The sequence below is a fragment of the Scyliorhinus torazame genome, chromosome 21 (genome assembly GCF_047496885.1).
Source record: "Scyliorhinus torazame isolate Kashiwa2021f chromosome 21, sScyTor2.1, whole genome shotgun sequence".
In the NCBI taxonomy this organism is placed as follows: domain Eukaryota; kingdom Metazoa; phylum Chordata; class Chondrichthyes; order Carcharhiniformes; family Scyliorhinidae; genus Scyliorhinus; species Scyliorhinus torazame.
Window position 1 is genome coordinate 113,223,387 of NC_092727.1, and position 17,089 is coordinate 113,240,475.

Sequence of the window (17,089 nt, forward strand, 5' to 3'; positions counted from 1 at the left end):
TTCTGGAGCGATCAGTATTTTTCCACATCACTATCGGGACAAGCGTGCTAGAAAAGGAACTATGCTAAATTGATTTATTTTAAGTCTAGTGAAGTTTGCAAAAAGATACATGGATGCCAAAGAGAATGCTGTAACCTTTACCCCATTTCAGGTAATCTTTGAATTAAGAGGAGTAATTAATAACGAGTGACAAAATATTTATTGCTGAGACCAGAGTGAAAACACCAAGAGACACAATCTAAAATATAAAGCAGGCTGAAGTTTCAGAAGTAGAGTAAAGCAGTCAATCAGATAACTTCAACTATTGCCTGGACCAGGTAATAAAATATTCAAATTCCAACAGAACAAGTTCACTATTACATGGAATGGCTAATCTATATTCATATTCTAGCTTAACATCTCAGTGCATTATGTCTGCTTTCTTGCTTACAAATTACATTCACACATTTGCAGGTATCGTTTCATAAAGGAGAACGTTTTAGGTTTTTTAAAATTCTGAGCGGAAATTCTGTGCAGCAGTATTATTGGCAGGGGGATGGCAGGGGAGATCTCAATTCTCTTACAAATCTCCACATCTAATAATCCATATATCTCAAGCAAAGGCTACACATTCCATGGTATTGAACACAAGCTGCAGTAACAATCAGTTTTTTTACTCATCAACTCACAAACACATTGGAACAAAAGAAATAAATCCTATTTACCTCCAAGTTTTCACTCAAACCCTCACTGCTCAATTGACTTAGTCGAGATAGTCAGGGCTGGGATTCAAGTACAACGACTGAATATTTAGCTTTTGGTCCTTTCATTTACAAGTTCACTGCCAATAAGTAAATATTTTCTTTCAGCTGTTGATGAATGCCACTGGCCTACTACATTCTGGCTACGCTTTAAATGTTACTACACACTCACAAACAGCCATTACAAACTTATTCTTCCTTTAAGATTCTGTCCTACTCAAAAATAATTTTCCATTGTGCTTTGCAGAGAAAAGATTATAGCCTGGTATTGGGGCACATGTGGTACTACAGGATGAAGATGGAAGCACAGTAACAGGACTATACTGTTCAGTAAAGTTGCATCTGATCGTACCAGTGGAAGCTTGTATAGAAAACAAACCAGATGACATGTCTAGGCTACAGAATTGTGTTACTTGGAGGAACACATCACACAAATTGTACTTTATATTCATTTGAATGAGCAACATGTACATGCTCATTAGTAGAATGAGAATGTTTTCTTTAACTCATTTGGATGTGCATCGTTCAAGTTTATTATTTCTGTGAATTCCCCCCACTAAAAAAATTTGCAGGCATTCTTTCTGACACCTAAAGCATTACAAGTTAGCCAAGTGAAGCTAGAGAACAGAAAAATTCAAGTGGCACAGAACCCCTGTTATTCTGGCAGAAACCAACAGAAAGGCTTCAGGCTCACGGTGAAATCTGGATTACTGGGGTGACAGGGACTGCAGTGGTTTAAGGCAGCAGCTCACCACCACCATCTCAAGGGCAATTAGGGATGGGCAATAAAAGCAGACCTAGCCAGCGACGCCCACACTCCTTAAATTAATTTTAAAAAATTTAAAAACCACTTGCAGCTGCAGAATACATCTGGAAAAGTAGGAATTTATGGACATGGTTTGTTTTTAAAAAAGGCTCTACTGCAAAGGACTATTCAAGATTGCACAGGGTCATTAGAAAAGCGCTCAGATCCCCAGGGTCCCATGTGGCCTCATTATGCTAACCAGTTCAAGGTAAATCAGAACAATGCTTGCACTGTTGAAAATAAAACCCGCTGCAGACACCAGCTTTCCCCATCAACCAACTGCTCAAATCTGAAGGAGTCAACCATTTTGTAACAGATATGAAGTACCAGAGTGACAAGTCATTGTGGTTCTGGAAGGTAAATTCCATTCAAGCTGCTTTTTTGAGAAGAAAAGGCTTGCATTTGCTGCTAATTATGCGCAAGTCACATCATCATTTCGACTTTGCTGGAGACTTTAATGATTTCAACAGAATGCACAGTTAATTGGGTTTCTAAGCCACCATTATATTTTAGTACTTCAGTTGGCTTTGGTTACCCAGATTTGCGGCAAACCCTGGTGCAAAGAGGGTGATAAACGATAAGAAAGCAAGTCAAGTGAAAAAACGCAAATTAAATGAAGAGTTTGAAAGACAAATCTAAGGAGGACAGTATTCTTAAATTAGTTAAAAATGAATCTATTTTAATTTAATGCTAATTGTATAAACCCAGCAGACTAGCTCGTCTGTTAGCACCTCAACGTCAATCTTCATTAAACCATGTTTTGTTGTGTAGTCCTCGGAGCAATGTTCCCGTAACTGCATTGTGCAGGGTGATCAGCTTACAAAATACAAAGTTACTGCACACATCATCAGACAGAAATCCCAACACACGTCATCTGGGAGGAATGTTTTATTAGGTCTTATATAGTTTTGTAAGTCATGGTCTGAAAGTTGGGCTCAACAGTAAATTTTGATTTGCGTTCCACCCCACAAGTTCTTGACTAATGAGCACAACATTCTCAACTCTTGCAAGAAAAGAAGTGGATGGGGGACAGTGAGTACTGCAAAAGTGCAGAGATGGGAGTTTAAAAACTGCGAGCGATTTCACGAGAAAAAGGAAGCTGAGGAAGTTAAACTGGAGCCAACAACTCGGTATCCTAATTTAGGGTAATTAGAAAAATCATAGCAATACGTAATTTACGTAGAATTTAAAACTTCATTTATCCCCACTATGGAGGTTCACACTAAGCACACAGCACAACTTAACATTCAAATACTTATCAACAGAAATGTTCACAGGTGATCAGGGGACAGGTCAGTAGGTTTATCATAAAATACGGTGCAATAGGTGCTCCTTTGTACCATTAGCAGCCTGCAGACATGTGGCCAGTGTTCTGTGGCTATTTTCCTGTATACAAAAGCTGTACACGACTAATCGTTCAGCATTTACAGGATATTTTATACATCATCATTCGTGAACTGTAACTTTTTTTAAAAATGAGGGAAGGATGTGCAAGAAACAGAAAAATACCATGTGTTGAAATGAACCGTGCTTCTAAACAGAATTCTTTGCTAAGATCACTAACACTGTACATTACAAAGAGATCTGTCAAGCAAAATGAGAAAGAATTCCTGAGGATTAAAAACCTCTATACATCACAAAAAAAAAATAAAAGATGAATGGAAATCCCTTTTCAGCTATTTCACTAAAATGCAAAGAACTCTGTGCTTCATTTTTCAATCCATTCTTTCCATCTCAACAAGACCAATCTCACGTAACAAAGCCAAGGCATTCACGGTCTTATATTTGGGGTTACAAAGGTTGGATTCCAATTCACGAAGCACGCACACGTTAGTACAGTGCATCAGTGTTGCTGTTCCTGGGTCGTTTGATTTTCTCAATATTTTTGATGATCATATCATGTAATGTTACCTGTTATGGGGACAAAATGCGATGCTTTAAAATTTACAATGTCATCTTCCTTGGATAACAATGAGAACAGTAAATTAGCAGCTTTACATCTATGCAACCTGGATTCAAATCAAACTAGACTGTCTGGGTGTAAGTCATAGAATCACTGCAGTGCAGGAGGAGGCCATTCGGCCCATCGCACCTGCGCTGATCCTCTGAAATAGCAATACACCTATCCCATAACCCCACCTAACCTTTTGCATACTAAGGGAATTTAGCACAGCCAATCCACCTAAGAGTTTATTTGTGCCCCATTGTAGAGTCTCGGGTCTCTGCCTCAAGAGGTTTGCCCAGATGAGCGAGAGCAGTATCAACCAGTGGAAATGCTGCTTCTCCACACTTTGCATCTGTTGGGTACAGCGCAGGAATTCACTAATATGGAGAAATGACAACTGTATTCCACTCAATTTTAAGGTATAGCAATTGAGATCCTCAGCGACCAGGAAATTCTATTATTCCCACCTGGAAGTCTGCATAACCCCAAAATGCAACCTACCGGTGAAGTGCTCTTTTGCTCACATTCAATTGAACAAAGCTGCAGGTGCTAGAAACTGCGAGTGGCTCATATTTTTGGATACAGGGACCTTCGCCACATGGACTGAAAGTTGCTTTGCATCATCTGGTTTTGGAGAATAAATCGGCTAAAACGTTACTTGACGCATCTTTTTCATATCCGGGTTTAAAAATAGCTCTGAATAGATGACCACGTAAGCTTTAAAACCCAAGAGTGTGATAGAAGGGAACTTTGGGAGTACAGTCCTGCAGCAAAAAAGTGTCCCCATGCTCAAACGCCAGCTCTGCGTAATTTGACAGCAGCAGATTTGATCAGACCCGAAACACCTCCATGGGATCCATAAGGTTCCAGTGTCTCAGCAGCCAGCAGAGTAAGGCTACTCTCAACCTGAACGGTATCTATAAATATCCGTGGTGCAACAGGACGATTAAAAGCATCAACTTATTTGCTTTAGGAGCAAAAGGCAAAATTACCCGTCCAACTCTTCACTTACTTTATGCACTAAACACAATTTCCAAACCAATATGTCGATACAAATACAAAAGCAAAAGCCATGGATGCTAGACATTCGCAGTGGTTTTGGGTAGCACCTGCAGAGGGAGAAACTGGGGCCATGTTTTAGATCAATGAAGCAGTCGGATGTTTCGTCACAACGACGAGAGACCATCAACCCAGAACATTAACTTTGTTTATCTTTCCTCAGGTGCTTTCAGACCTACTGAGCATTTTCGGCATTTCCTGTTTTCAGTTTGACACAGAAAAAGTTTAAAATAATATTTTGGAAAGAATGGGATGGGGGTGGAATGAATAGGGAAAGGAGAAAAATGCTCAAAAGGGTAGAAATTCACCTCGGGCAGGGACACAAAACGGGTGGCGTATCCGACACCAAGCATTTTGTGCCACTCCCCCGACATTCATTTCTACATCTCAAACTTCAGAGTTGGGTTTACTGGGTTTTTTACGCGCCAGTTGGAATACGGTAAATCATATTTAGGAGCCTCCAAACGGAGGCAGGGAAATCTCCCAAGGATGGTTGGTTTACCTAATCCGGGTAACCCATCCCAGTTATCCAAGTCGGGACAGCTTAAGCACATAAATGTAGAACTGGTAAATATCCTGTTTGTTGCCTGGCCAACGCCATCGTATGGACTAGGGCAACGGTCAGGATGGTTAGGTGAAGCTCACTGGGAAGAATCCCATTGGGTTTATCGCACCAGGAATCACTGGTGAAGCACACTGATTAGATCAGTCAGTTAATGATTTTGTCAATCTCAGGTATTTCATTACAGAATCCAAGAGGGTAAACAATGTTCTCGGATCTGAATTTCCATTGGCAGGCATGCGATTTTGCAGCCATCTTAACCCCAAAGATGAACTCTGTCGCTCACAGATTGTCACTAGATGTTCATTAGGCAACGATTTAAAAACAAAGTAGATTTTACTTTGCACTTGACCGTTACTATCCGCTGCCAGCCGTGGGTCATAAATTATCAAAGCATTTACAGTGCAGAAGGAGGCCATTCGGCCCATCGAGTCTGCACCGGCTCTTGGAAAGAGCACCCTACCCAAGGTCAACAGCTCCACCCTATCCCCATAACCCAGTTGCCCCACCCAACACTAAGGGCAATTTTGGACACCAAGGGCAATTTATCATGGCCAATCCACCTAACCTGCACATCTTTGGACTGTGGGAGGAAACCGGAGCACCCGGAGGAAACTCACGCACACACGGGGAGGATGTACAGACTCTGCACAGGAGGATGTGAGACTTGTTTAAAATTGTCCTCAACAATGACTTTTGCACAATGTGTTTTGGGAGCCACTTTGCCAGTAGGAATTCACCATGTCCCACACTAGTCAATCCTGAAACTTCACAAGTTTTTACTGGATTGGAGTTGGACTGAAACTGCCCAATTTCACTTCACCCTTTGATCAGCAGAGAGCGGATGCTTATCCAGTCAGCCAGTCAATCTGGATGAAATTTGCACCCAGGTTGCAAAACAAAGAACAGCTATATCATTGGACCATTAATATCCATTTAATTTTATAACTTGAGAGAAGTAGTATTATTGTCAGCAATGCATCTGAAAAGTTGATAATGTCAGTATTCAGGGTTCTTCAACCAATATCATGATCAAAGTTCACATACATAGGTTTCAGTAAACATACTGCAGCACGGAAGACGGAAACACTGGAATGCACCTGCAATTATCCACAGGGCAAATTCCCACTCTCCACTATGAACGGAGACCACCCAGTGCATATCAGGGCACGTCTCCGGAGAAAGCCCAGGAAAGGTTATAATGTGGCGGCAGTCTTGCTGGAGAGATTTTTAAGGAGTGGGCGAGGAAGTGATAGAATAAGAGATCACTATCATGCTAAAGCTGCAGAAGTTTAAAAAATAAAACAGTTTTGATTAAATCATTGTACATCTGTACTGAATGTATACTTACATATTGATTTCTCAGTTCAGAAACAATTAATCGAAGACTGATGTATTCCTTTTCATCAATTTCGGACACTGTGCGACGGTAATCTTCCTAAAATCCAAAGCAGGTAAATTATTTCTCCAGCTTCTTTTTCAGACAAGGCTGCAAACTGATTAATTCTCAAGTGTCCAGCAGCTAAAGCTACCCACCATTCTGAAGATCATGAATTAGCCGATTTGGCAACAGTGACATTGCAACTGACCGCGGCATCCGTGGGTTACAGGAGGGCAAGTCAACCATAATCTCCTGAACTCAGTGTGCATTGTGGACTCGAAGTGAGGACAGAATTTGCTCCAGAGGCACACTTCCTCCCCCTACAGCCCTCACCGTTTATGCTCATAAATGGAGTGAAGGCTTTGGAAGAGGTGTTGGCAGCTATCTGACAAAGAAGCTAGACCCGGCAGGAGTTAATGTTGAGGAGAGGAGCCAAAAGAATTGCCAAATTTCCACAAAAGAAAAACCTATTGTGCCAGTGTGTCAGAGAGATTCAAAAGTCTCATTACTGGAAAAAAATAACCAGCCTTCACCACAATGAAAATAACATTAAATATTAGATGCAGTTCAGTAATATATGTGGCGGCATGTGGAACTCTGTTCATAGAGTTAGCATTAAATGTAAATAGGAAAACATATCCTCTGGCAATGTTTGACGTGAATTCTGTAGATGGAGTTGTATGTTTTATTTTTTTTAAGAATTCAATTTTTCAGTTAATGTCAGCAGCAAATACTCTCAAGGTAGGTATCACATGGATCAGTTTCAAAGTTGGTTCACTTTAATCTGTTGCAACAGCGATTTAATTTCAACTTCTGAAGAACATTGCGGCTGCCAGGAGTACGACTGCAGCGGACCCCTAACCAGTGGGAACTAGGAAGAGATTGTCCGAACCTCATTCCACCTCAGCTCTGAAGATCCCCTCTCAATTAACCTTGGCTAGATGTGCACCCAGGCTGTGGAAGCAATAAAAGTTTTCAAAACAAGTCCACAAATGAGCTCCTATCTAATTGAGATTTTATAACGAGTTAAGTAAGGGATGGCATATCAGTGCTAAGTAATTCAGTCATCTTACAAAACGCATTTCTTAATGCATAATTCCATTTAGTATTTTTGACTAATAGACTGTTTTTTAAATTTTAAAATATATACTGTCCTATTGCCTCTGACCACAAGCAATTAAAGTGTGCCTTTAATGGTGTTGGTTTTGAAAATGACTTTTTCTTTTCCGGTCACGTGCCTAATGTTCCCGGACTCTGAATTCAGTCCTTGGATTTCCAGTTTGCGCAGGCAGCTCTATACATGCTGCATTTAGTGACTTTGGAGTACAGCTCATTGCCCTGAATTTTAATTAGCACTACCAGAGACGATTTGTTTTTTAAATATATGAGTAAAGCAGAACCTTCGCCTCTCTCCATTTTTTAATAGCTTGAACTTGTATATTATCTGCAATGTAATAAAGCATCCTGAGGCACTTCACAATGAGATAGAAACCAAAATATGACACTTGGCCACATGAGGAGATATTAGGTTGGATAACCAAGGATTATTCAAAGAGGTAGGCTTCAAGGAGTGTTTTAAAGGAGGAAAAAGAGGCAGAGAGTTTAGGGAGGGATTTCCAAAGCTTAGGGCCGAGGCAGCTCAAGGCATAGGCAGCGTTCTAGCCATTAAAAATCAGGGTGGATTTGCCAATGTTATCAAGGTGGAAAGAGGCAATCTTAACGACACCGTGAATATGCTTAAAAGACCCCCCCAGGGCAAACACAACCCAAGAGGTTGCAAAGTGTGGTTCAGCCTCATACAATTGCCCGAGAAAGCAAGGGAATTGGTGATGAGGGAGCAGGGTTTGTGGCAAGACCGAAGACTTTGGTCTTCCCAATATTTGTTCGGAAAAATGTTCCCCTCATTCAGTATTGGATGTCAGATAAACAGTCTGACAATTTGGAGACAGCGGGTTGAGATAAGTGGTGGTGAGGTAAAGCTGGGTGCCAGCAGCATATACACAGATCACTATTAATTTCAGTAGTGATGTTAGGATAAATGTACCTAAATCTCCCTTTAGCCATTGTGTACAAGATTAAATGAGTTCTGAACAGAGTGATTAACTATTTGTAATTTTCTAGGGCTTGGTAATAGGAACCAGTTAACGAGCAAACTTGGACTTCACTGCAGACAGGGCGACAAAAATACTTCCACACCAAACTACAATTTTATTTCCACTTACCACATGGGGATACTTTGCTACTTTGGACACCAATTTTGCTCTTGTAATGTAGTATCTAGAAAGCCACAAATACATAATTTGCTTTAACTTAGGTTTTGCTGGTGTAGAAACAGAAAGTTCAGCATTATTTATGAACTGAAAACGCAAAAGATTAAACAAATTTTACTCGACGAATGAACATAACCTATTGCTCTGAAGTTTTAAAAAAGTTAAAACTTTAAAGCAGAATATATTTCATTGACGTTTGTGCTCGATAAAGTTCTACCTAAAACATGCGAATTCACTAAACCCAGATTATGATTTGTACATTAAAATCTGTACTTACCGGGAGATCTGATCCAAGTATGAAGCAGCTTCACTTTCAACTGTTCGAAGTTCTGCAACAGTCTCTTCCTTTAATTGTATGAAAAGGGGAAACAAAAGGATTCTCAAATTCAACAAGAGGACTGCTGCAAGGTTTGCGTAAATAATAATTTAATCTTGGCTTGCCATATTTAAACCTTTGTTCAGATTATTTAATATTGCATTAAAGGAATAGTCACCCTCAATCTACTCCAAGGCATTATTCTGCCCATTGCTCCCTTAAATTCCAATACAGTGATAGGGGCATGCAAGATGACAACCATAATGCAGGATTGGTCAGTTTTGGTGAAAGAGCAAAGTGCTTTCAACTTGGGGCGGCAGGGTGGCACAGTGGCTAGCACTGCTGCCTCACAACACCAGGGACCCCGGGTTCGATTCTGACCTCGGGCGACTGTCTGTGTGGAGTTTGCACATTCTTCCCGTGTCCGCGTGGGTTTCCTCCCACAGTCCAAAGATGTGCAGGTTAGGCGGATTGGGTATGCTAAATTGCTCTTAGGTGGGGTTACAAGGATAGGATGGTGGATTAGGCCTAGGTTAGGGTGCTCTTTCAGTGGGTCGGTGCAGACCCGATGGGCCGAATGGCCTCCTGCACTGTAGGGATTCTATTCTATGATTCTAAGTAACACTCCTCTGTAAGCATGGGTCAAAAAAAAACAGCCAACAAGAAAACAGAGATTGCGAAGTCCACAGCAGTTTTAGTGAGACTGCCACATTGGACACGAGCCATGGCCATCATTGCACTGAAACATTCAATGCCAAGACTGGCATCAAACAGCAAGAAATATCAGCAATTACAATTTAAAGTGAATGGCAGTCAGACAGAAACAGACCCAGACACATCACCCAAAGGGCCCCACTCGAGACAGGATGTAACAAAGTGTGTTTGTGTGTTGATTTAAACAGCTAATAACTTTTACAAAGTTCTTCTGATATCTCGGGGTGGGGGGGGGGGAAGACTTTGTATTGTATTGGAACATTAATAATGTTCGGTTTGTAAAGAAATAAGTATTACACATGCACGTGTACATTTATACTCTAGAATACACACGCGTGGATAAAGCTATTATTTGCTAACTATGCATTTGCAATTGCCCATTTTTTCTTGCACGGCGAGACAGGGATTGCTGAGGAAATGACCTAACAACACCTTTAACTACAGTCTGCCTTTTCACATTTTGCACCAAGTTTGATCCAGTTCAGGAGGTGAATGCGGCCACACCCTTATTAGCAGCAAGGTTCTCGCATAAGATGAGTGTGGGTACTCCAGATGCCATCCTTGCAGAGATGCAATTCCAATTCCATAGAACACAGTACCTTCCAAACCCATGACCACTATCACCTAAAAAGACAAGGTCAGTACAGAACTGGGAACACCACCATCTGGAAGCCCCCCCCCCCCCCCCCCCCCCCCAGTCATTCACCATCCTGACTTGGAAACGCATTGCTGTTCCTTCACTGTCACTGGGTCAAAATCCTGGAACTCCCTCCCACATGTTCTGCAGCAGCTCAAGAAGGCAGTTCACCACCATCTTCTCAAGGGCAATTAGGGACAGGCAATAAATGCCATTGATGCCCATATCCCATGAATAAATAAAGAAAACAAAGCTATCTGCAATTCAACAATTGGTATGGCAATCCGTGTACAGTGGGTGGTACTTTTAGCTCCCGCTCTAGAAAACATACAGGGCAGTTTACCATGTCCACGTCACACTGCATGTGTTGAGTTCTCCATGTTGACGAGTAGCTGAAGCAGAAAGGTATTCCGATTCCAGCTGACAACTCTCAGCTTGATCCACAGGGGAAATATCATCCCAAAATGCAAAATAAATAACAAATGGAAGGTGTAGGATTAAAAAAAGGGGGGCAAACCCAAATAAATATAGAAAGGTATTACCTGAATAGAAACACCAAAGTTGTTGCCATCTTCTATCCTTGGTATTAGTAGCTGAACCCACATTTTAACCTAAGTTCAAAAGAATGGATATTATACAGCTGCACACTTAGATGAGCTCTTGCATCTGGTGTCATCATGATTATTTTTCCAATGCACAATAATCCCACATGGGAAGGGAAGATAGGAAGGAATAGTATGTACTCTTGGCTTTGCTTACTGAGTATTGGCCAATAAATAAGTCCTTGGTTTCTATTGTCTGGAAAGGACTAGGGTAGGAGTTTTTTTGGCTGCCAATTTAATGGATCTGGATTCTTTTTCCTTTTTAGTTTCCTAAATGTTAAATGTTTTTTTCTTCATGTTGCAGCTTTCATCGAGAACACAGTCAGCTATTTAATTACACGCTTCAAATTGCTTCTGCAGAGCTTACATTTATGCGACTTTACATATAATTGGAATATATTCAAACATATGCAATGTACATTTCACGAGGCACTGTATAAAGGGGGGAGGAAGGGAAAACAATGGCATTCCCTTCCCATTTTAGCGCTAGGCTGCTCAACTACAATCCAGTGAGTGGACCTGTCATCTGAACTTTAACCTCTTGTATCATTCACTGCCTTCAGTGTTAGATACTACATTCTCCACCTGTATCCCTACAATGGGCACAGGCCAACAAATCTGGGAGGTCATTTGGCAATTTTTTTAAATTTGCCATGGGACAGATGGACTTGTTCCCTCTTATTTTTCTCCCTCATTCCTGCTGTTGTTTGGGGTAGAATTCTGTGGCATAAATCACTCTTAAGCATCTTACCCAAGAGAACAATGTTTTAGAAGATGTACAATGATGAGTTATGGCATGGAATTCCCGGTGACCAGCAAGAAGCTACTGGTGAAAAGAGCTTGAATATTCACTCCAGATTGTCACCAGCAATCCTATCATATTCACTGTATGTATCAGGGTTTGTACCAGCTTTGCATTAGCATCATGAGGTCAGTTTCCAAATTTATGCCAGGAAGTTGCATGAGAATGGTGGCTTCTTCCACATTATGGGCCTCATTTATAAAGCATCGTCCTGAAACAGGTGTGGGACACTTCTACAAAATAGTTGAAATATTAGGTGAAGCATGCGTGCTTAGAGCCCAAATAAAGGACATTGTAGAATTGGGGGGAAAATGAATCTGCCACTGAGAAAATAGTAGGGAAGTCTTTTTAAAAAAAAAAAAACTCTGAATACCTGCAACATCTTTTCTCCGCAGATTGAAGGGTAGAGATGTGCCTGGCTGGTTGCATTTCTCAATGTTACGGAAAATTGGCCCTGGTGGAGCTGCACTCATCTTCATTTGAACTTAAATTCAGAAATGCAGCACAATAAGACAACCAAAGTTCGAAGTGAACAGTTTGCTAACTGCATGTGCCTCAGGCTGCACTCAAAATGAGAGTTGCAAAAAGATGTCACTTACCGTATTGCACTTTTCCATGAGCGTCCTGATTTCTGGTTTTATTTTCTCAATCATCTCAACCAGTTGCTGGTTGCTCTTCAACATTCCATTTGGAATTACAAACACCTTTGTCCCTGAAAAAGTTAACAAGGCCATCTGATCAACTGGGGAAGTAGTAAGTGTATTGCGCACTTAAAAAAAAAACATTATTGCAATGTTGTAACTTTAGCAGCTAAGCTGCTAATCCCCAGAAATAGAAACAGATGTTGGAAATAAATGCATGGCAAATCCAACAGCATTTGTGAATGAGAGGGTTAACTTTTGAGTGTTGGACCTTTACCAGAACAGTCCTAATGTCAAAACCATTAAGTGGGTCGACACCTGCCATATTTACCAAACATTTCCAACATATTTTTTTTTTTTTTTAACTCCCAAGAGTTGCAGCAATTAGTTTTATCTGCACCATCTGAATCCAAAAAGTATGATTCAATGCCAATTGAACTTACTGTTAGGGATGTAATAGGGGCTTTTCATAGTAACTTTATTGAAGCTTACTTGTGACAATAAGCGATTATCATTATTAATAATCAAGATCTCGCAATGAAAGGCAAGACGGCCGAAATCACGGAAAACGCAACGGGGATTTCCAGTCGTTCCAGCCCAAGATCAGAAATTCCTGCCCGCGGTTGATGGACCCCTTCAATGGGTTTGTCAAATTTTCCATCCCGCCCGCAACGATTCCCACAGCGAGCTGGACTGGAAAATCAAATCCAATTTCCAAGGAAATTACTGGGCAGTCAAACAACACTTTTGAGAATGTAAAGAAGCTGAATGTTCAGTGAAATACTCCAGATATCATAGTCCTGCGTCCATTCACCATTTAAAAAATTATCCCCGTTTACTACACCGTGCCATAGCTCCGAAATGAAATATTTTTCTAGTTTCCGGTAGAAAATGCTCCCAAGGGAATTCATAGAATCCCCATAGTACAGTAGGAGACGACTCAGCCGATCGCAACTGCACCGACCCCCTCCTCCCAAAAGAGCACCCCGACCAGGCCCACTCTCCACCCCGATTCCCGCAACCCCTACTTAACCTTAACCTATACATCTTTGGACTCTAAGGGGCAATTTAGCATGGCCAATCCACCAACCTGCACATCTTTGGACTGTGGGAGGAAACCAGGGCACCCGGAGGAAACCCACGCAGACACGAGGAGAACGTGCAGAACCATGCACAGACAGTCATACGAGGTTGGAATTGATCCCCGGAGCCGAGGCAGCAGTGCTAACCACTGTGCCATCCATTTCATTGAATGTTTAATGAAATAACTCCAGACATCTCATCACATTCCTCAGTTCATCACCATCATTATTTTTGTCTGTAGTCCTGCCCATTCAACATTTTCAAAAATGGTGCTTCTAGTTTATTCCCCTTCCAGATAGTACAGGATGCTATTGCTCCAAAACGAAATATTTTTCTAGTTTCCAGCAGAAAATGCTCCCACGTGAAACAACAGACCCAAGGCGAGGCTTCAAGTCAAATGCAGTATGTTAACAGGAAACATATTGTTTACGGCGGGCAATCTTCCACCTCCCAAGTTCTATCCTATGATGGTTTTAGTGCGGCAGATTGCAAATCTAAATGAAATTATGGACAGGCCGGTGGTGCATGCTGGCACTCACTAGGAACTGGAAAAAACCTGCTTCTCCTTTAAATCTGAGTCACGGAAATAGAAATGTGTCACACTTCACCTCCGCCCACCAATAAAACTCTGAATCCCTCCACCAGATGCCCACTTCTATCACATCAACGAAAACAAAATTCACAATTGACCTCCTCCACAATTGTGACCGTAAAGCCCAAACTCGCCCAAACTCTCTGATCCACGGTTTTGGTCACTCATTCCAAATGAGTGCATGATGAAATATCGTCAACCTGAAAGCTTTATGCCGTTTCTCTATCCATGGCTCTACTTGATCTGCTGAGTGTTTACAGAGCCACTAGAGAACAGGAGGCAACCATGCGTAGGATTCATGCAGACCCTGTGGAGAGCAACCTAATCAGTCTCATTCCCCTCCGTCTATTTTCCTCAAATGTCCATCCAACCTCCTTTTGATCCCTGATCATCTCCAATTCACCACCCCTACAGGTGGCGAGTTCAGTTTTCCATTTGTGTTCATCTTGACATTCATTGTAATACTTGTCCGCTGATTGGGTCGGTTGGTTGGGCAGCACTGTGGTTAGCACTGCTGCCTCCAGGTTCCCGGGTTCAATTCCGCCCTCGGGTGACTGTGTGGAGTTTGCACGTTCTCCCAGTGTCTGCGTGGGTTTCCTCCGGGTGCTCCGGTTTCCTCCCACAGTCCAAAGCGGTGCAGGTTAGATGGACTGACCATGCTAAATTGCCCCTTAAGTGTCCAAGGGATTGGGTGGGTTTGCTGGGTTATGGGGATGGAGTGGAGGTGTGGGCTTAAGTGGGGTGCTCTTTCCACAGGCAGTGCAGACTCAATGGGACTAATGGCTTCCTTCTGCACTGTAGATTCTATGATTCCAAATACCCTCACCTCAATCAGGAGTCCAATATTCAGTAACCTATTGACTGTCTTTTGAAAAACTAAATAAATGATCTTGCACAATACCCTAACAAGCTCTCTCTGTTGCTTCCTCCATGAATTGCCAACAAGTTGGGCAATTGTCAAACATTTTTGTCTTCCCTCTCAAATCTGTCTTCTAAGCCTATAACTCCGTTCTTGAATGCCTCCAATCAAATTTTTGCCACTGCCACAGCAACAAAATAGCCCTAAAAGTCACAATTGACAAAATTATGTGGATTTGTCCATGCCAATTATCTCTCCTCGTCCTTTTCATGCTGCCTGCAGCCGTTGAAATTATTCAACCACATCTTCCTCCCTCAGGTCGGTATCCTGAGGCTGGACCAGATCATACACAGCCATAATGCCCTTATTTGACCCTGAGGCCTAATCTTTCCAGCTTTCATTCCAAACATAGTCCTGTTTGCTCAACTTTTAGATATTTTTTCTAACATCTAGGGCATTCTAACATGCAGAGCAGCACGGTAGCATTGTGGATAGCACAATTGCTTCACAGCTCCAGGGTCCCAGGTTCGATTCCGACTTGGGTCACTGTCTGTGCGGAGTCTGCACACCCTCCCCGTGTGTGCGTGTGTTTCCTCCGGGTGCTCCGGTTTCCTCCCACAGTCCAAAGAGGTGCAGGTTAGGTGGATTGGCCATGATAAATTGCCCTTAGTGTCTAAAATTGCCCTTAGTGTTGGGTGGAGGTGTTGACCTTGGGTAGGGTGCTCTTTCCAAGAGCTGGTGCAGACTCGATGGGCCGAATGGCCTCCTTCTGCACTGTAAATGCTATGATAATCTGCAGAGTCTGCAAGTTCTCCCCGTGTCTGCATGGGTTTCCTCCGGTTTCCTCCCACAGTCCAAAGACGTGCAGGTTAGGTGGATTGGCCATGCTAAATTGCCCTTAGTGTCCAAAAAGTTTAGGAGGGGTTATTGGGTGATGGTATATGGTGGAAGTGAGGGCTTAAGTGGGTCGGTGCAGACTCGATGGGCCGAATAGCCTCCTTCTGCACTGTATGTTCTATGTGTCCCTGGATTATATATTTCTACGTGAACGAAAGTCTTGGTTATTTAAACCGACCTTGCCCACCCCATGGAACCTCTGACCAAGGACGAAATTCACTATTTTTCTGGTAACATGGAATGTCTAATCTATAATCTTGTACGTACCTGGCCAATATTACAGTACAACCCCCAACTAGCAAACGGCCAAATTAACCATGGATACAAAAGTCAAATGCCATTACAAGCAATGCGCTCAGTTTCCATTCTGGGCCCTGTATAGATCTATATGGATCTTAATGGAGTGGCAAATTCATAATGGTCAAGCCACATTATTTTACCACAGTCCCTCGAGTTTTACCTTTAGAACATTTATCTCTACCAAAAGTAATTCCATAATTTGATTGTACTACTGGCTTCCAAGAGCTCCTCCCCCACCTTCCGTTCAGCCACCAACTTGTTCCCTCTCCCCTTGGAAAGAGGTCAGTATTCCACAAACGGAAAATGCAACAAACTCAAGGAGGATTAATGCAGAGAACTTGACAATTTATTTGTGCTAAAATGATTGTGTAAGCAAGTCATGAATCTTCAGACAAAAAAACCGCAGCAACTCAAGAGCCCCATTACACAAATGGCTTTACTTTCAGAATGTTTGGAGTAGGAAAGAAAACTTCCTTGCCAAAATAGCATCAGCATCCAATTGAATAAACATGTCAAGATGTTTTCACAAAGCAGCTTCACAGTTTGGAAGTCTGAATTGTGACTAACATTAAAACTTGGCCTAACACGAAGACTCCCGTTTCTCTGCCAATGAGGGGAAAGATCGAACATTTTCACACCTTTAAACTGCTAAAACATGCGGCCATTGCTTTCCCAAACTGGTTCTCGGAAACAATACCATTTTCGGAAACTTCATACTTATTTATTGTTTTTGGAAAAACAAGTTATTTGTAATCAGGATTTTTAAAAAAAGGAATGGACATGGGCAGCACGGTAGCACAGTGGCTTCACAGCGCCAGGGTCCCAGGTTCGATTCCCCGCTGGTCACTGTCTGTGCGGAGTCAGCACGTTCTCCCAGTGTCTGC

General features: G+C 42.0%; 1 protein-coding gene across 1 annotated transcript in view; it reads right to left on the minus strand.

Moving 5' to 3' along the window:
- Positions 1–2,418: 2,418 nt before the first annotated feature.
- psme3 (proteasome activator subunit 3) overlaps positions 2,419–17,089 on the minus strand; it is a 48,619-nt gene continuing 33,948 nt past the window's right edge. Inside the window, exons 6-11 of the mRNA XM_072487292.1 lie at positions 12,433–12,545; positions 10,972–11,040; positions 9,040–9,107; positions 8,715–8,769; positions 6,463–6,549; positions 2,419–3,456 (exon numbers count right to left, since the gene is read on the minus strand). Coding sequence (XP_072343393.1) covers positions 3,376–3,456; positions 6,463–6,549; positions 8,715–8,769; positions 9,040–9,107; positions 10,972–11,040; positions 12,433–12,545 — 473 coding nt within the window. The 3' untranslated portion in view covers positions 2,419–3,375. The remainder of the gene's footprint in view (positions 3,457–6,462; positions 6,550–8,714; positions 8,770–9,039; positions 9,108–10,971; positions 11,041–12,432; positions 12,546–17,089) is intronic.